Consider the following 20,954-nt stretch of genomic DNA (forward strand, 5'->3'; position numbering starts at 1 on the left):
AAGTAGACCACGAAACGACTTGGGTCCTTTTTCGTCCTTCGATTCTCGGATGTTGTTATTGAGTTGAAGCTGGAGTGGCTTCCGTTCGCATAACTACATCTTTTGTTAATGCAAGCAGTTCATTTAGCTTGAGGTTTCCTGCCAAGTCGTCACCAACCCAATGGTGTCCCAAGACAATCTTCCTCCTACTACATATATACATACATATATCTTTATTTTTATATCTTAAATAAACAAAATCTCTTGTCGTATGTCTAATGTTGTCTTGCATTAGTTGTTATTGGAAAGAAATCTGTTTAATTTAGGAATCGTTGCTGATATACTGATATACAATATTCTTTTTTAAATCCAAGATATTCTAGTTATCTTAAATTGTTAAAAAAAACATGTTAAGTAATTTGATTAAGTTTTGTCTCAAAGACACTTTCCAATGTGAGTTAATAATGAATTTATGCCTTATTTTTGCACATTTCTTTTATGTGACCTGTATTTAAAGAGGTAGTACCAATCCGATACTAGGTAATTGATGGCATACAAGATAATAAGACAACAAAATACAGACTATGTGTTGTAAAGATCTATATAACAGTAAAATTCGTCAAAGTCAAAGTGTTAATACCTAGTTGTCATTTATAACTAATTGGCCTCCCTCCAATTGGCGCCGCTCATTTCAGATAAATCAAAATTTGTTTTTATGATCTAAAAACTATCTCATTTGAAAATAATATACATAACATATATCACCTTTAACAAACACAACAATATGTTATATTTAAATATGATGTAATAAAAAAGTCAAGTTGTCAGTTTCTGGATTATCGAAATAAAAAAGTAGACTTAAATTTTTGTTATTTTTTTATTCTTCATAAATTTCATAGGTATAGGAATCTCAATATAGAAAGGTTTCTATATATATTATTTACATGGTTTGGAATTATTTTGATTTTGATCACCTTCAGAATCTAAAAGTTCGGCATAATTTAATATAATATGAAAAATTCTTTTTCCTATTAGAGGCACAATTCCATCACCAAACAAAACGAAAACGTCAATATAACTTAGCGATTTTAATTTGTTCATAACTTTCAAGCGTGTATCCTCATTTAAATTTGAAAAGTCTAAACAAAAATAAAATATTTTATAATTAAAATAATAAAAGTAACATATATTGCAATGCAAGCTAACCTTTTATGAAAAATTGACAAGTATTCAATAACTGCGATAAGCTCTTATAGTATGGTAGAATGTCATATGCTTTTACCTCGCGAACTGTATGATCGTCTATATTAATAACGGTTGCCGTATCATTTGAATATTTCATAAACAAAGCTCTCTCCCATGCATCTTTTGCAGAATTATAAACGCAGCATACTTGCATTAACAAACTGCAAAAACATAAATTTTTATACATTAATAAAGTAATGTATAAAATTAGCTTAATAATTTTAAACTTTACTTATTTTTCATTTCATGCGATCGTTCCAACGTGTTACAGTAGTTCTGGATGCGTTCAACATCATCCCTTCCATTATCATTGCGGTAGTAGGAGGCAAATATATATCCATCCAGAAATGTAGAAGCATTAACTATATAAAGTCTTACTATTGTGTCCATAGGAATATAACAACGATAAAACGTATGATACTCGAAAACGTTATCTTCTTCTTTTACGGACAGAAATGGAATAAGATTGCCTATTACTGAAGCGACGGTATGCCGTTGTCTGATATCTACTAGTTGCATGTCATCCCGAATGTCACAATAGTGAATATTATATAGCATATGCTTTGACGAAAGTTTTTTCAATTGTTGAAGTGCTTTACTCTCTTCAACAATAATTTGACTATTTTCTGTTTCAACTTTGAAGATTTTACTTAACACCACTTTCTTTTGAGATAATGGGAAAAGACTTATAATTAAGTTAGTTTTTCGTAAGTGCGTTCTTTCGATATTTTCAACAATGTATCCAAAATCAATGGCAAAAATATTATATGTATTACTTTCTAAATTTATTGATGCAACCTAAAAATAAAACAAACAAAAGCGTGGGAATAAAATAAAACATTCTTCAAACACAAATAACTCACCTTTCCTCGGAATGAAAACGTTTTCTCATACCTCATAACTAATAAGTGATCTCCAACTGAAATAGTTTCGTGTTCATTAAAAACAGTTAGGTTATGCTCGATTGTATTGAGAATATCACTGTACCAGTGCGAGTAATAAGCTGTTACGCAGACCTTACTTATTGTCTCCACGTGAGAAATAGTTACCACTTCATTCTCGCGTATGGGTTCAATCCAAGAACTTTGCTCCAAAACTGGAAGTTCGGTTACAAACACTTTAATTTTCAAATTACCATTGATTAGCATCACGCAGGGTATAATGTTATTCTCCCATGCCAAATTCAATGCCACAACAAAAATTTTGTCGTTTTCACTAAGATTTGCAAACGTCGGTTCTTTATCTGCAGTTAAAATATATATTTTCTTCGCCGGATATTTTGCTTCATTTTCATTTGCCATTTTCAAAGATTTAACAACCATAATAACACCGTCATCAATTAAATATACAAGATATTGACCCGACTTATAAATCGTACTAATAATGCGAGCGCGTGACCAGCATAGTCCTCTAACATGAACCAAAACAATTGAACCGCATTCATGTTGCGACTTATAACGATCATTTACAGAAAAGTCAACACGAAAATTCCAATAAAACGTTTTAGATAATTGATTACCACGTAGATTAAAAAGTCCGCATGTTCCACCATTCATGATTCTGTACGGTTTCACCTCAATTGGTCCAGACCGCTCTGATGGTATCATCTCCGGCTGGGGAGGTATTGCTAATAAATGGGCTATTACGCAATTATCGTTAGAACGTTTTCTTAAAAGTTTTATTTTTAAAAGCATATGATGTACAAATGGTAAAGTTTCACTCAATTCCATTAAAAAGCTGAAAGCGTAGAAATTCTCCATGAAATTTTGAGCTTCAAAAACCTGAAAATACTCAACAGTTTTTCGCGCACCCCAATCTATTAAGTAAACTTGCAATAATTTTTTTCTTGTTTCAATCCGTTTTATGACTGATCTATGAAAACGATTATTTATTCGTGTGGCTATAAGCTCACCATTAGACGATTCAATTGCTTCTTCTTCCAGCGGGATGAAAACCTTTTTTGCCATATTTAGTTCCAATTCAATCAAATCACAGTAGCTGCTTTCATTCACAACCCAAAATTTATTTTTGTACGCATGATGCATACATAATAATCTAACAGTAAGTTTATTATTTATAGGTACAATGCAATGTTTCCATTTTTCCAAAGATTTCTAAAAACAAAAAAATTCCATTAGGTACGCCTTTTAAACTAGTATTATAGGATAAGGTATAGATTGTTAAAGACATATCATTAATATATTACATTTTCTCTATTTCTTATTACTATATATTTAACACATTTTTTTTTTATTATTCCATTAATACGAGGGCGTATTAATCAATCAAATAAGTCAGTGACTTTTTGAATTTCCCGCGCATTTACTCTAAATGCAACAGTGCTGCCATCAGCTGTAATCTACCAATGGTCAACTTTTTAATTTTGAGCAAGCTACGTCGTTCAGTTGGTGTTTGATAGCCGTTCAAAGCAGGCAACTTCGTGAATTTTTACGAAAATGGAAAAAAGTGAATTCTGTATGCTGATTAAGCATTACGATCCCAAATCTACGAATTGGAATACGAACTGCTACCCCAACCAGCATATTCTCCAGATTAAGCCCCCTGTGACTATATTCTGTTTCCAAACCTAAAGAAATGGCTGGGCGGTAAGAGATTTTTGAGGGCTTTGAGAAAACCTATTATTTGAATGGAATAAGAAAATTAGAAAAACGCTGGACTAAATGTATCGATCTAAAAGGTGATTATGTAGAAAAATAAAATGTTTATTTGCCGAAAATTTGTTTTATTCAAAAAGTCACTGACTTCTCAAATCGCCCTCGCATTATAGCTATCATAAATATTTAGTATCACTTTTAACAAATGAACTGTGGAGATTTGAGTCATCTTAAATCATCATTTAAGATAACATGTTAATGATAATTTCAATACATTTCATACAATTTCAATACATAAATTATTTTTTTTTGTAAAGAAAAGAATTCAACTTAATTTAATACCTAATACTTAAGTGGGTTGGAAGTGTACATTTTAGATGTTTTTTGTACTCTAGTTCCAAGGCAGGGAGTCTTGTCATTTCCAAATTTGTGTGCTGCAGCAATTTAGTATATGATTAGCACAGCTTTTTTTAATTTTTTCATGTATAGTAGGCATTTTGTGGTCTTTGTGAATATCGTCGTTTGTGATGTACCATCTAGCATCTACTATTGTTTACGGGATTTTTGATTGCAGCCTCTGCATAGTATTTATATTTGTCTTACAGGAGGTTATCCATATTTGAAATACATATTTCCAAATCAGAACAATAAAAGTTTTGTAAATTAGTTGTTTGTTATCAATTAACAGACTGGAATTTTTTACCAAGCCAATATAAATCTGCAAATCTTCGATTAGCTTCCTTTTTCTTCTATATTATGTGCTCCTTCCAAGTCAGCTTTTGACCTAAAAGCATGCCCAAGTATTTGGCTTTCTTGGTATTATATATCAATGTTTACAATTTTCAGTTTCTGTTCTTCAAATTTGCTGTTGATGAAAATAACTTGAGACAGTTTTTTCGGCGTTTATCTTAATCCCCCAGGTGTCAGACCAATGCGTCACTTCGTTCAGATGATTTTGAAGGTTTGCAGTTGCTTTCGTGATGTCATGGTTTGTTGATAAAAGTTCAGTATCATTAGCAAACGTTACAGTTAGTATTTCTCCACTTTTTGACATTCGTAGTCTACAGTAGATATATGAATTCGATTCAAATAACTCAAAGATACAATCTCAATATATTCTGCCAAAACTTCAACAAACAGATTTCAACGCTCTTCTAATGTATTGATCCCATCTCTGTTCATATTTCTAGGAAGGTCTGCCGATTAAACTCCATGCCAGCTTTTACCTCGTCACCTGATGAAAATCATTTTCCCTCAAAAGAATATTTTTAGATGTGAGAGCTAAAAGTCAAAGAGTGCTAAATCTTGCTGCATATACAACAAACTTTACTTAATTCACTGCAGTGCTTGATTATCTATCATATTTTTTTTTTATAAATTTTTTTCTTAAGAACTCTTACAATAATTTACTGTACTTGGGTCATGTTGGAAGTGTTATAAAGAAGTTTTTGTAATGAGATAGTAGTAATGATAACATATTATGCTAATTTGTTGTCATGGAGATATTTATGATCACACAATGAAGATGCCTTAAAATTTCGATGTGCGGCTGCGACTACTAGTAGACCCCAGGTGGTAATAAAACATGTAAAACCCATGACATGCTGAGCTACCGTAAGATTGTAGATATTAACAGAGCTGTTGATAGAGGAACAAAAATAATAGGTTGAAAATTTGACGATGCGTTGATAAATCAGAAATGAATTGTTTTAACTCTAATGGACACTGAAGCGCGGATACTGGATATTAAGCCCCTAGTACTTTTTATTTAATTCAAATTTTTCAAATTTTCAAGTGCAAAGACAAACGTAAGGCAAATGCTTTTTTCCATAAAACGACCAAAGTAATTATACAAGAAATAATGGTAGTTCTTTGAATTTTTTAAGAGATGGCGTGACTTTTGAACTAAACATTTTTTTACCCTGATACGAAATTTTGCAATTTTACAGTAAAAATTAATGAGATTATTCGTGAAACCGTAAACAACATATGTTTTATTTCGTTTAAACTGTCAAATTTCGTACCCAAAAAAAATATTACCGGAAAGCATACTTTTCGCTAATTGGTTTTAATCAAAAGAAAAATTTTTTTTTGCAATATTAAGACATTTTAAACTTATTAGACATTATTTTTAATTCTCTTAGAATAGCAATCTTTAAACAAAAAATTTTTGTTGATAGATTTTGTTGATAGAACACATAACTTCGAAAAAAAGGTTTTGTTTCGAATGTAAAACTGGTGTCAACAAATCTATTCACTGAAAATCCCGAGTTAGATTTAACAGGGTTATAATATTATTATGGCCGTGTGCGAGATCGAGTAAATTGAGGTAGAGTAAGTTAAAATAAATTCCCTAAATATTTTTTTTTTATTTATTGCACTTATTTATTATTTTTGGTTAAAAGTTTTTAAATTTATTTATTTATTTATTTTAATCTTATCTTATAAAATTTTTTACAATGGTAACACCTAATTTGCCTAATTTTTATCTAATTTACCCTACTCGAAATTCTGGTAAATATGTTACCAACATTCCCTGCCATACTGATATAATTTACGATTTTCCTCGATTTACCATCAATTTAATTAAACTCGCACACGGCCTATATTGTACTTCCAAACGGAATCAAGCCCTAATAAATCGCAGTGATTGACAAAGATTTTGATCGCTACTATTCACAATCGCTTTTGAAAACGGACGTTACTCTGTGAATAATCTTTTAAAAACATGTAAAAAAGGTGCTTTGAAAGCACCTATATATTATACTTATTTATATTACCTACAGTGCTGAACTCGTATACTACAGGTTTGTTCACCTACATATTTGCTACGTTAAGCAGCAACCATACCATCAACTTATTTAAACTCAATATCAAACTTAACTAAGAATTGAATTTATTATATATTAATTAACTTTTAATATAGTAAAAAAGTAAAAAACACTTTAATCGAGAATGAGAAATATATACTTCATTTTTAGATCATGGAGAGCTCAAACATTTGAATTAAATTCTTATAAAAGTTAATGTTTTAGACGAAATAAATTATCGTAAATAAAAATATTTAAAAGGTATTCCAGTTTGGAACTTAATTTTTGTGAACAATATAACTATCCATTTTCTTAACATTGAGGGTACATTTCCAAACTCAATGCACTGTATACCTAACATCCTTCAGAAATATTAAAACGTTTAAAACTATATTTAAATTCAAATATTTAACAAAGAAACTTCTATCTTTTATTTAAATTAAAATCAAGTAAACGAAAACAAAGTCGAGGAACACTGAAAGTTATCTCGACAGTTGAAACTGGAACAGTTTTAGTGACAATTCTGCGCTGCGTTCGTAACGTAGCGTTGCGGAAGGAAGCTACTTCAACAGCAATTGACTTGGTTCTGTCTTTCAAGTTGCCACAACGTTTGAAACAAAAATAAAAGACTGCCAGAACACTAAGTGAGATTGCGGTTAAAGGGCATAGGCGGACATAGAGGCGCAATCAGAACTCAAAGGATGTCAGACTGCCTGACAAGTAACCCAAGAGAAACTGAAAGGCATCACTAAAATAAAAAAATGCGTTTTGCTTTTAAAATTTATAGCGAAATATTTTTTTTAATTGAACTTAATATTAAATTTAATAGTAATTTTTATTACTTCTTACTTACTTTAACATAAGCCTTATTTAAAAGCTCATTTTCGGTTTAAATATATTTATTGATATTGTTCGAAAACTATTTAATTTATTTTTATGTAAAGAGAATAAAATTCAAATGCACCTTTTGGTTGAAAGGTTCACGTACCACTGATTTATTCTTAAAAAATATTATTAACAATAGCAAAAGCAAATAACAAATTGAATGCAATAATTAAATACAAGTATAAGAGTACCCAATTGACTTAACAGATATCGTGCTTGAAATTGAAATAGTTTTTCATTACTTAGCAAATATAACACTAATTTTTAGATTTTTACAAATATTATTAAAAAATATTATTGAAATTCAGACACCATTTGCAATCAATATTTTTTTGAGATTTGCTAAAAAGATCAGGGAATGTGAAAAAAAATACAGAATCTTTCAAACACAAACTAACGCAATAGTTATTTCAAAGCTGATTATCAGGATATTACTAACAGAATAAAGACGACGTCGATGAAGGCTTAGATGAAACCACACACAACAAAGCAATCAATTTGCAAAAAGACAGTGAAAAGTAAGGATACAAACCATGGATTTATGAGGACGTGAAAGTTTCTTAAGTTGGAAAAGTATATATCTTATTTAAAATAATAAAATTTCTCTACTTGAAAGAAATGAACAATTATGCAATCAAATTGGAAATGGGTTCTGTTTACGGCAACCTTGCACCATCGTTAACATCGTTGTTTTTGATAAGAAAACGTCTGGGTCGTTCAAACGAGATCACAACTTGAAAAAATATTGAAAAAATTCACAATGTTGTGTTATATGATCCAAAAATTAAATTACGTGAGATAGCAGATGTGACAAACATATCATTTGAACGAGTATCGAATATTTTAGATGAATATTTCGGTATAAAAAAGCTTCCGACAAGATGGGAACAGGTGCCGCGTTTACTCACAATTACCCACAACGTCATTTAAAACATTGTTTGGAAATATTTTTGCAAAATTTAACTGATTGTAAGCATCGAATAGTGATAAATGATGAAACATGGATCCATTACTTTATAACTGAGGAAAAACAATAAGCCGGGAATGGTAGAGACCACGTGGAGTGCTCGCAAACGATCACAAACTAATACAAATAATTTATAATACAATATTATCTATGTTAATTCATGAGGTTTTGTTCGCTTTAGTCTTCTCAGTTCATTGGTAATATCCAGCAGTTGAATACATTCTACATTGATGTGATTGAGTAATCATTTTTCATGCCTAGCAGCTACTTTTTGTATGGCTTCTTTGACTTGAAGTTTTGGCATTCGTAATTTGAGATTAAGTGGAATAATTTTCATAGACTATTTAGAAAAGGTAAAACAATAACATCAGACTACTCTTGCATACTATTGGATCGATTGAAATAGGAAATCAAAAGAAAAAGACCACATTTGTTGAAGAAAAAAATTTTATTTTTGCAGGATAATGCATTTGCTCACACATAAATGAAAACCATGGCAAAATTAAATGAATCACGATAGGAATCGCTTCCTCACCCACCGTATTCTCCAGATTTTTATCCTAGAGACTATTACCTGTTCCCATTCTTGAAAAGATCGCTTCAGAGAAAGATATTTACATCATATGAAAGACATATGACATACATCATATGTTTTGAAAGACTTGATGACTCGTATTATTTAAAAGGTATCTACTTTGAAATACCGTTAGACTTGGTGTATTAAGCTAAAAAGGGACTATATATTGAAGAATAAAATATAATTTTCCAAAAAAAAAGGCGTTTTTATAATTTGCGCCTGGTATTTATCACCTAGTACATTTAAAAAAAAAAACGTCACCTTAATTAGATTCGAACTTCACGTTTGTGTACTTAGCGAACTTATTATAACAGATAAACTCTTCTGTAGTGAACCTTAAGTATTACTATGTGTTTTACATTACTTAAAATGTAATACACCTCATCAGCCGATATGAATTGATAATGGATAATTCAACGGAATCCAGATATTGTTTTTAGAATAGAAAACTGTCATGTTTCTTGTAAGCAACCTAAAATGACAGAATTCAGGTTCTACAAAGTATTAAAAAAGTACTTTTCTAAAGCATGTTTCGTCGAAAAGTCAAAGCTGGGCAATCACGAAGGAAATGCTTAATGATTATTTTTAGTTTTTTTTCTTCAAAGTTTTCAAAACTTCTACAATGAAGATTTAAAGAAACGCATCTGTGTGGATTCGTTTACACTAATGAATTGTTAGGACTGTAGTAGGCCTTATGATATTCACGCGATTCCAGTTAATGATTTTCCAGGATCTGGTCTTGATATATGAAGGCCAGACTGATCAGGGAGTTATATATGACAACCGTGTTATTGACGTATTATGTTATGTATGTTATTATACTTGATGTGTCTTTTATTATTGACTAGCTGAATAGAGGTAAGTAAACCGGCATTACTAGTGATACATTCACGAACCCTACGAGCCAATCGATGTAGCCCACAAATTTTCGTTATACAGTTTTGATTTTATAGTTAAGAATTAAAGCGCTCTAATAGTCGCTTACTTTTCTGTCAACAGAAATAGTAAATCTACTTGTGTCTCCATGTGTCCCCAATCTTCCCATATTTAGAAAGCACTTATTAAGTAGAGAAAACAAGATGAATAATTCCTTGATATTGGTTGTAAGTGCATATTTTATTTAGCAAATTGATAATAATTTAATAATAATATAATAATAATTGTATTAAATAACGAAAGTCAAAAACTTATAAATAAGAAATAAACTAAAAATATTCTCTCTAAATAAGGAATGTTATATAGAAACTGTAATCGAAATATGTTACAACAGCTTCATCTGTTTTTTGAAACAAAGGGTTAAATAATACTCGTTAGGAATAAAAATGACAGCAAATAAATGTGAATCCAATTCAGTCACAATTTATAAATTGAATAACTTTTTTTTTTAAATAAACAGCTTTAGTACTCCTAGTGCAAGTAAGTTTTTCTCTGTATATTTGTCTAAGTATCTTCCTTTTCCATTAAAGAAAACTGATAAGAGTTCATATTCATATTGCAAAGGAATATTCTCCTTTTCCTACGCAATAAAAATAAATATGACAATGCAAATAAATGGATATCATCAATATGAATGCATTAAACATATGAGATTTTATTTTCAATAATTTTCTCATTCATTTGAATAATAATACAAATTGAAAGTTACTTTAAATGGCTATTATTTGTAAACATTGTTTTATATGCATTATTAAAATATACAAAATTTAAACACAATTAAGGCTTCATAAATACAGACTAATTACTGTTAAAATTTATTTATATTTTCACATAATTACTCAACAAAAACTTTAATCACTGTAAAAGCCTCTTAAATTTTCGGTGAATAAATCATTGAAAGGATTTTAACAAATTATTGTTTTATCGTATATTTCTATAAAAAAAATAAATTACTGATGATAAAAATTGATTTTAATACAAATGTGCTGAAGCGGCATTAATCAGTTTATATAAAAGTAACCTACTTTGGGCACTTAGCGAGGCAATCAGGAACTCTGGAACAACTGGTTGTTGAGGGAAAAGTAAGCGAAAGCAGACGACGAGAAAGGTAGCCTATGCTTTGGGTGGATCGATTACAACTCTTCTTGGAAAAACGATGAGTGAAGCGATGCAATCTGCGCAAGAATGAGCGCACCGAAACAAAAAAGTGCATTTATAATACCTCAACACGTTTTGTCAAGAGCAAAGGATTGAGAAGGAAGGATGAAAGTAACTAAAGTAAAGCTATATATTCAGATCCTACGCCCAAGCACATACAGGTTGCTTATGGAACATAGATAAAAAAATATGAGCATGAAAGAAGCAATATAATATAAAAATGGTTCTATTACATCATGTAGAATTTAAATGCTACTTGTAAGAGAATACAATCTACACAAACTAGATAGTAGCTAAACAAGATTTCTTTATTTATCACACAGATGGTGGCTAACCAATAGAGTCTCCACATAAATTTCATTCCATATCGTCATATTATCAATGAATTGGACACTATTAAAAAAATCAAAAATATTTCAGGCAAAAAGGCCATTGCCTAAGGCTATGCAATCGATTTTGGTTCAATTTCAAGTCATTTATTTTTTCCTGAAGTGCACTTTAAATCTTAGGATATCGCACATTTACTGAATGATCTCAATGCACGAATTGTCCCTTAATTTTGATGCGGGTTAAGTTCAATATGTTCAACTTAAATTCGCACTATAGACGTATATAATAGATAAACATTTAAGCAAATCTTATTTTTGTGTTATGATAAGAAATTTATTTTGAATAGAATATGAGGTAATTTTAAGAGTTTTCAAATCCAAAGAATCAGCCAAAGGCATTTGTAAACATAAGAATCTGCCCAATGCTAATGCTAGAGATCTCACAGATTATGTTGGAGGGGGACCTCAGAAACTTAAGCATAGTTCTGGCCAAGCCTGGATATAGACACAGCAGGTGTTCTGATGTACTATCTTCGAGAGCTGATAGATGTGCATTGCAGGAGATACCACAGGGTAGGCCAAACCGACCTTCATGCCGTCCCCTATATTGCAGTGCCCTGTAAAGACAGATATTAACCTGGATACCTCTGTATTTAAGTTCTGATGTTCTACATGTGGAATAGATTAGCTATATAGACCTACTCACTATTTGGCTGTCGCAAAAAATAATCATAAATCAACCTTCGACCGTAACTGGCAGTGGCATGGATTAAAATAGAGGTTCAATATAATATATTTTAACACAATTATTATTGGCAGAGATAAATTATATCGGAAATCTATCTTAACAATGGCAGAATGCAATGGAGCAAAACATTTTTCACATTTCATACTGTTGTGTTTTTTAAAATAAATTCTTTATTTGACATAACAATTCTGATAAAAAGTACTAATTAGACAAAGAGTTAAAAATTCTCCATTAATTACTTTATGCGTCGAATAGTTTACAGTTAAAAAAGTAGATGTTTTCTTTTCAAAACTTTATTATTATTTACTCTATATAGATATAAAGAATTTAAAAAATGAATGGAATGTCAAAAACATATGAAAAAACTAAACCAACAAAACAGTTAAAATAAAATTACAAAGCAAAGATTAAAATCCTAAGGAGACAATTTGTTATTTTACAATGATTTCAAAAAAAAAAAAAAAAATAAAAAAATACAAAAATAGTTGAAACTTTTAATATGCAAAGTTTCAACAAAGAAAAACTTTCAGTTGAAAATTCCAACTAAACAGAATCGCAAAGATACAAAAGCAGTACAATTTCTCTAAGTTTTTTTAGGAATTATTTTTATATATTTTCAGTATTTAAAATTTGCTGACTAAAAAAAATTACACAAGTATGTCGAATATATTTCTTAAACTACTATAAAAACAAACAAATAAAAAATTATGAGGATATTGTATATTATAACCAGTTGATTATTATTACTCAGTAATAATAACTCAATTAAATGCATTTTTTTATATATTATTGAGTTACGAACATAAACTAAAAATGGAACTAACTTAATGGACTTAGATAGAATATGACAACATAACTAGTAACCAAATGATATTTAATGGATGTAGGAAAAAGCAAGAGAAATTAAAAATTTAAATGCATTTTTTGGTCAACGATATAAAAAAAAACATAAGAAAATAAAAAATATTTTACTTCAGATCCCAATAAATATCGCTGATTAATAATTTATGAGTTTAATGATACAAGTTTAGACTTATAGAACCTCTGCAAAATCACTATACGAAGCCATGATTGCAGAAATCAATTATTACAAGAACTAAAGTTACAATCAGACCGGTATATATTCAGTGCCATATTCCATGCACTATCCATCGAAAATTAATTAAATCAAACAAATTTTTATAGTCAGTGCGTAACTATCTTATGATTTCGTGCTTTTTCTCAGTTTCAGCTTATCTTTTATCACATTCAGATATATTACATATCGCTTTTAGTAGCATTTTCTAACGTTTTGGGTTAGCTGCCTATCCCCTCCTTATATTTTCCATCAGCAACAAGTAATTATTTGGCTCACAAAACTCAATTGATGCAGCAAGATCCTCTCTATTATTTCAAATTCTAATAGAGTTAAGTTAAATTTCAAGAACTACTTTGATTCCGACACAAAGTATTGCGAAACAACAAAAAATATAAAATGGTTTTAATTTATAATCAATCATATTAAGTGTTGTTGAGATCTAAAAATTTAAATATTCAAAGAGAGCATAAATTTTCATACCAATAGACGACGACAGAGTTCATTCCCCGAAACAAAATCTATTGAAGCGCTCATAAAGAATAAAATCCAATCAGGTAATGCAGGCTTTTGTGCTTAAAATAATATCTAAAAATATCTAAAGAAGAATAATATGGGAGTTATATATAATAGATGTCGAAGTAATAAGTCTCAGGATACATATATGAACTAGTTAGGAGGACGGTTTTTATAGAAAACACAATAGGAAACATTTCATGCTCTACGAAATAACTGTGACACATCACATAATTAGAATACCAATTGAAAAAAAACTGCAGAGTACATATTTTTGAAAGTCTTGGAAGCGTGGAAAAGAGGGCGACCATGGCACAACTAGATCAATGAAGCAAAAAATCAAGTACACATCTACCAAATGGACAACGGAATATGTTATGCATTAAGAAAAATTGTACACCAGGTTTACATTCTAAGAGCACCACAAGCAGTGGAAGGAGAATAACCACAGTCCACTTTTCATCCAAAACTGAAGCAATTTTGATACTTCACATGCAATGGAATAAATTATATTGTTGAGAGGAAAAAAGATACTATATGTGATTGTTAGGGGATGTATAATATATTCAATACTGATTGAAATTTAGTTTGATCACATGTATATCTACATATTTATACTCTAATACATACACATAAAGTAGATGAGTACATGAAATTAAAAATTATTATTTTAACATAGGTATATATTTTTAATTTTTTAACAATTAATAAATTATTATTATTAAGCAATAAGATAATTGTTATAAAGTTGCTAAATTCATCTCACTTTAACGGTATAAATCTGTCTAAATGGCATAGATATTTATATACTTTCTTTGAAAGTAAAAATAACTAGCCAAGAATGTTAAAAACACTTAAAACATTCTTTGTTTTATATAACTAAGAAAAAAACCACAAATATAAAAATTTTATAAATTTTTCATTTTCGTTGTCATTTACAGTTTCACAGTTTTTACAGTTTTCACAGTTTGGATAAAGCTAATAAACTTAGTGCCCACTCATCACATTTCTCAACAGCTTTTTCTTTTCAGAATTACAAATGCTTTTGCTGTTCCTTCTTGTCTAATGCACAGATAAAATAAGAGAAGTCAGTGAATAAGTCGGTCACTCAGTCAGTTAGTTCCGCACTTACTTTCTTAGTATTAAATAAATTAAACGAAGCCACTTGACAATACCAATACGATTTTCTATTTTCTTTTTTTTTTTTTACTTTTTACTTTTTTATTCCTTGCAGTGACAGCGCAAATCTATTATTCGCCGTTCACACTTCCACTCAGCGTGAAAAACTTTCTCACTTGTTTTCGCATAGTTCATTTTCTTCTTCATTATTTGTGAAGTAACTTCATTTTTAATTTTTCTCAGTGAAAATTATTGGCTCTAAGTATTTCGTAGAGAATACGCTTATTTTTATAATATTCACCGTATAGCACGGAAAGGCGTAATAAGTTTGTGGAGATGTTTACAACGACGCTATATCCGTAGGTCTGTCCATCTATCAAGTTTAACTTTAACTAGCCTCTAAGTTTTTGAGAGACCCGAATAAAATTTTTTATTGCGAATAGTAGTCAAAATAACCAAAATTGGGGGACTAATTTTTGGGTGCATAATAAGTTTGTGGAGTTGTTTACAACAACGCAATATCCGTAGGTCTATCCATTTATCATTCTTAACTCTAACAAACCTCTGTTTTTGAGAGACCCGAATAAAATTTTTTAATACGAACAGTAATAAAAATAACCAAAATCGGGGAACTATTGTTAGGGTGCAAGTTAACACGTAATCAGCCACACTTCTATGTTTAAATAAAAATATCCGATGAATTATGTTTAAAAGCTCTCAGGTGAGAGTGTTGTAAAAAGCTCCCTCACATATGAAAGAGTTCAGTTCAATTTTGGCTCTGTAGTGTAAAACATATATTTAATAAAGAAATAAATAATTGATAATTGGTAATAAAATAATTTGCACAGTAGACATCAAATTTAACTCAAAGTTTCTTACACACCCCATTTATCAAATCAGATGAATATATTAAACAAAGAGATATAAGTTTTAGTAGTTAAGCTATTATTATTTAAAAGTTTTTTTAATAAAACACTTCTTTTTTCTTTTGTGTTTTGATGCTCTTTGTTGATTTTAATATGCTAGTAAGTCATGTAAAACCAAGATTTTTGGAGTTATGGAGTTCAGGAGTTATAACTGTATGACTGTAGAGTGTAGCTTGACACTTTTCAAACACATGTTCGTTTGATATCATCTGCTATCAAAAAATCGCGAATACTTTTCAATATAAAAATATATTAATAAACAGTTCCAAATAAATATTGAATTCTTTATCCATTTGTGCATACCTAAATACGAGCAAATGTATTCATCAAACAGCATGAATAAAATCTAGATATGAAAGTCAGTACATTCAAAGAAAAATGTATATACAGTCAAACTTCCATAACTCGAACTTCTATAACTCGTGTTGTCTATAACTCGAACTGATTTTTTTTTTTTTTTTTTTTTTTTTTTGCGGTAGGTGGAAAGCATCGAAAGCCGCAGTGTGAGACTTGAACCCACTAAAACCACCTCTTAGGAATGAATGGAGAAGATTCCCACAGCAATGTGGGAACTTCATTCCAGTAATCAGGGGAGAGAGAAAGTAGATAGACTTAATACCTAGGTGAACTAGGTTCATCTAAGTCAGAAAGCAAGGGCATGAATTAAGAAGAAAGGATGATAATGAAGGTAGTGGGGTTACGGCTAGTTAGCGGGGGTGTGGCTAGTGATAAACTTTGTGACCAGGGTCACGAAAGCCGCGGTTAAAGAGAGGAATAGCGAGAGGATTTTGGCCCAGCTCGTCAAAATAGTGGAGAAGGTACTGTGGAGGTTTAAAACGTAAAGCTAGAACAAGGTCTACTGGGAGAGTATCTGGACAAGAGACATCAGGAGGGAGGTCGTGGAGCCGGGTGAGATACCTACGGGCAAGTGTCAAAAGGTACTCATCAACACGAGTAATCTTGGCATTGTGGTACAGAGTGGAGATAGGAAAGTGCTTGCCGTTGGGCTTGCGTTTATAGTTGGTGCAATCACGGAGAAGTTTCCGCTCAAACAGGCGGATTCTTTCCATCTGAGCAGAGGTGATGGCAGACCAAATAGGAAAGGCATAAGTGAGGAGAGGACGAATAAGCTGCTTATAGCAGAGTAGCTTAACTTTACAGTTAAGCTGGTTGTGTCTTCGAAGTGCAGTTTTGAGTTGAGTGTGCCTGAACCGGGCGTTACGGATGGCATAGTCAACATGTGATATAAAATTGTGTTGAGATGAGAAGACAATACCAAGATATTTCAGCTTGGGGACAAGCTGAATTGGAGAATTGTTGAGCCTGAGCTGAATATTAGAGGTGCTAAAACCTCTAGGACGATCACGCTGCTGGCCAAGAAAGGCAATGGCAGAGATCTTAGAGGGATTGAGTTTAATCTTCCACTTGGTGTAATAGTCGAAGAGGGCTCCAAGGTGGGTATTAAGCTCATTGGAAAGGCGGTGAGGATTAGATGACCGCATGAAGACAAGGCAGTCATCGGCGAAGCAGATTTGCTTAACAGGGGCCCGCGGAAAAGGAATGTCTGCTATAAACAGGTTAAAAAGAAGGGGTCCAAGAACCGAGCCCTGAGGGACACCGGCGTCGATGGGGAAATCTCGAGACAGAGAGGAACCGACTCGAACCTGAAAGGTTCTGCTGGACAGAAAATTGTGGACCACACTACAGAGCGCAGGGGAGAAGCCGAACTGGTGAAGCTTTAAAATTAAACCTTCAAACCAGACAGTATCAAAGGCTTTTTCAATGTCAAGACTTAATGCCACAGTGGGCTGCTTATTGAAAAAGCCTATGCATATCTCATTTTGGAGATGATGCAGGGCATGAAGAGTGGAGGTTTGGCTTCTGAAGCCAAACTGATAAGAAGGAATAATATTATTCCTTGAGGAGAAGGACTTCAGCTTGCTTGCTATGAAAGTCTCATAGAGCTTACTGACGGAGTTGAGGAGAGAAATGGGACGATAGCTGAAGGGGTCACATTTAGGTTTGCCACTCTTGGCAATGGGACAAACTATGGCCTTCCTCCATGGCTGGGGGAAGGAACCAGTGTTGTACGCATGGTTGAAGAGCATGGCGCACTTTTTAAAAAAGAGTGGTGAGAAACGCCTCATAGCGTAAAAAGACACGCAATCAGTGCCAGATGACTTTTTAGGGGCTTTAAGCCGAAGTATGTTAGTAAGATCAATTGGGGTGAGAAACCCTTGAGTGTCTTCAACATTGATGCAGTGAGCGGGAAACTGCGGGGAGAAAGTAACAATGCTTTCATTAAAAGCATCAAAAAGCCCATGCACTACAGAATTTGTAGTGGACATAAAGTGGCGCTCGCCTAGGCCAGCCGTAAGACGGTGATTAGTCACAAAGACTTCACCAAAGACGTTGGCTTTATCGAAGTCATCATATGCTATGGTGTTGCCATAGCGGAGATCAGAAATGGACCTATTTGATCCGCAGATTTGCCTGATCGTGCTGAAGACGTCAGGCCGGCACTGGGTGGCCCGAAGTTTGGCACTAAGGGAATTGAACCTGGCTTGGTTGACCCTCTGGGCAATTATGGTGTCCAGGTTCTTAAGGATAGCTTGGAACGCATGAGCTTGCGTGGATGCAACCTGTCTAAGGCGATAATATCTGCGGCGAAGCGATTTCCTCAGTTTAATGAGGTGAAGGGTAGTAGTATCAAGTGGAACTTGATAAAATTTGCGAACATGCACCTTCGGAACATGCTCATCAATTGTGGAGGCGAAGATGCTTTCAAGAGTAAGGGCAGCAAAATCAATCTCCACCGGAGTCATGTTCCTGTGTTCGGGAATGCTCAAATTGAGAAGGAGCTGGTCAAGAGTGAGATTGAACTCTGACCAGTTGGTGCTGGGAAAATTAAAAAAAGTGCGAGGACAGGCACGAGCAGCTCTGCAGTCGTGAAGCGCAAGCTTTACGGCTTGGTGGTCAGAAATGCCGTCGATGACTCGTGGGTCACCGAGGCTGGGAAGAAGGCGATTATCCGCTAAAAAAAAGTCAATGATACTATTGACATGAGTCGGAACCGAAGGAGCTACCACACTTAGAATAGGACTGACTGGGCTACTAGTTAGCCAGTTGAATAGCCTGGTGCCATTGAAACAAGAGGCAGCATTATTCCAAAAGGGGTGCTTACTATTAAAGTCACCACCGATAAGAAAGGGGTTAGGAGACAAGGAAGCAAGAGTGCCCAGATCATGTGGGTCAATGGAAGAAACAATAGAGTATGTGTGGTAGATGCAAAAGATATTGAGATCAGGGCGATTAGAGAGAGAAAGAGTAATACCAACCGCCTCAAGAGAAACAAGTGAGGGGATGTGAATCCTAGAACACTTGAGAGAGTCTTTTACCAAGATGGCGACTCCCCCGCCGACGCCGTCCCTATCGAACCGGATAAAATTATATCCTCTGACATCAACAACGTTCCTGATATTGAGCCGTGTTTCAGTCACAAGGATGATATGAGGGTTGTTGCGTTCAGCAAAATCCGCGAAAAGAGCACGCCTAAGATTGGAGTGTATCGAATTGACATTTATGAGAATGATCCTTAGATCATTCATCTCAGTGCCAATTCGAGGACTTTCTGGACAAGAAAGGCTTTCTTGTCAGAATGGGGCAGAAGGCTGTACTGCTGTTTAATGCCAGCAGCAAAGGCGAAGATACCCTGAATATCAGGGAGAAAAGAGTCTGACTCAGGAGCACGAATAGGAGAAGGATTAGCTGTCTTAGGCAGCGAAATGGGTTTAGGGGTTGCGGCTTTAGCCGCAGAGGCAAATGAGACACCAGGTCTCACGAAATTTGACGGAGTCCTCAAGTCAATAGACATGAGGGGGGGGATTTTTTGCGCACGAGATTTATTGGCGCGAAGAGAACGCAGCTCCTTATATTTGGAGCAGCGGTAATTGGCCGGATGACCAGTCTGACCGCAGTTGCAGCACTTGGGGATAGTGGCTGCAAGTTGCTCCTGAGTAACTGGATCAAAAGCTGGAGGAGGAAGTTGACACTCGCCACGTAGATGAGACTCACCACAGCGTACACAACGGTGGGGGTAATTACACAGCTTAGCTGTGTGAAAATAGCGTTGACAATTTGAGCATTGAGGGATCTCATTACGAGATTTCTGCTCGAGTGAAATGATGATGTTAAGCGATGGAAGTCGCTTAACATTGAGAAGGGACTTTATGTCTGTAGAAGGGATAGGATGGAGCTCCCAAATACAAGAATTGGCATACCTAGAGGGGTTACGCTTTGTGAAGCGCGCAGGTGGAGTGAACTTGGAGACCTTCGAGAAGGTGAACTCAGGTAAGTCAGTCGCCAAGGCCGACTTCAAGTCATCCTCATCATAGGATGAGGGAAAGTTCTTAAGGAGGACCGGAGTGACTCGGTCCTCAAAAGGAATGGAGGCAAAACTCTCAACTTTCTGCTCGCGGAGCAGGGAGTTGATGTTATAAAAGGTATCCTTACTCTTAGTTAGGATACGAGTGGTCGTGCCATTTATGCACTTAAACTCATAAGAGGCATTAGGAAAGGCTGATTTGATGGAGGAGCCAAGCTCCTTGACATTGACGCCACGGGCCGTAATGGCCGGTGGCTTGGAAGACTTAGTGGCCGAAGCCAACGGAACTGTAGAGGGAGTGGGAGGATTGGGACCCACAAGGACCTTAGTAGCTACAGAGGGCTTGGGTTTGGGCTTTGGCGCTGGCTTCGGGGTACTAATAATGCTACAGGCCGCCGCAGTAGAAGTGGAGGGGGGGAACTCGAACTGAAAAGAGTGCAACAGAGTTTTAGAGAGCAAATTACATACAATTCTACTTCCTTAACTCAGACTTCTATAACTTAAATTTCTCTATAGCTCGAATAAAAATATTGTCACGTGCCAATAGGAATATGGGAGAGTGCATTATATAAGTCGAATTTCTGTTTTAAGTATAAATCTATTTTGGTGTTAGGGGAAGTCCCTTTTTCCAAACCAAATGTTTGAATTTTTTCTTTCTTATATTGCTTTTTTGTGTAAATGCCAG

At 33.5% G+C, this 20,954-nt stretch overlaps 1 protein-coding gene across 3 annotated transcripts in view; it reads right to left on the bottom strand.

The window, feature by feature from the left end:
• Nucleotides 1-865: 865 nt before the first annotated feature.
• Nucleotides 866-20,954, bottom strand: part of LOC119678951 — a 36,355-nt gene continuing 16,266 nt past the window's right edge. For all 3 annotated transcript variants that reach the window (XM_038091073.1, XM_038091074.1, XM_038091072.1), the window contains 4 exons: nt 2,088-3,338; nt 1,457-2,022; nt 1,186-1,385; nt 866-1,118 (listed from right to left, as the gene is read on the bottom strand). In XM_038091073.1, the coding sequence (XP_037947001.1) occupies nt 916-1,118; nt 1,186-1,385; nt 1,457-2,022; nt 2,088-3,338 (2,220 nt within the window). In that variant the 3' untranslated portion in view covers nt 866-915. The remainder of the gene's footprint in view (nt 1,119-1,185; nt 1,386-1,456; nt 2,023-2,087; nt 3,339-20,954) is intronic.

Source organism: Teleopsis dalmanni, chromosome 2, assembly GCF_002237135.1.
Source record: "Teleopsis dalmanni isolate 2A chromosome 2, ASM223713v2, whole genome shotgun sequence".
Lineage (NCBI taxonomy): Eukaryota > Metazoa > Arthropoda > Insecta > Diptera > Diopsidae > Teleopsis > Teleopsis dalmanni.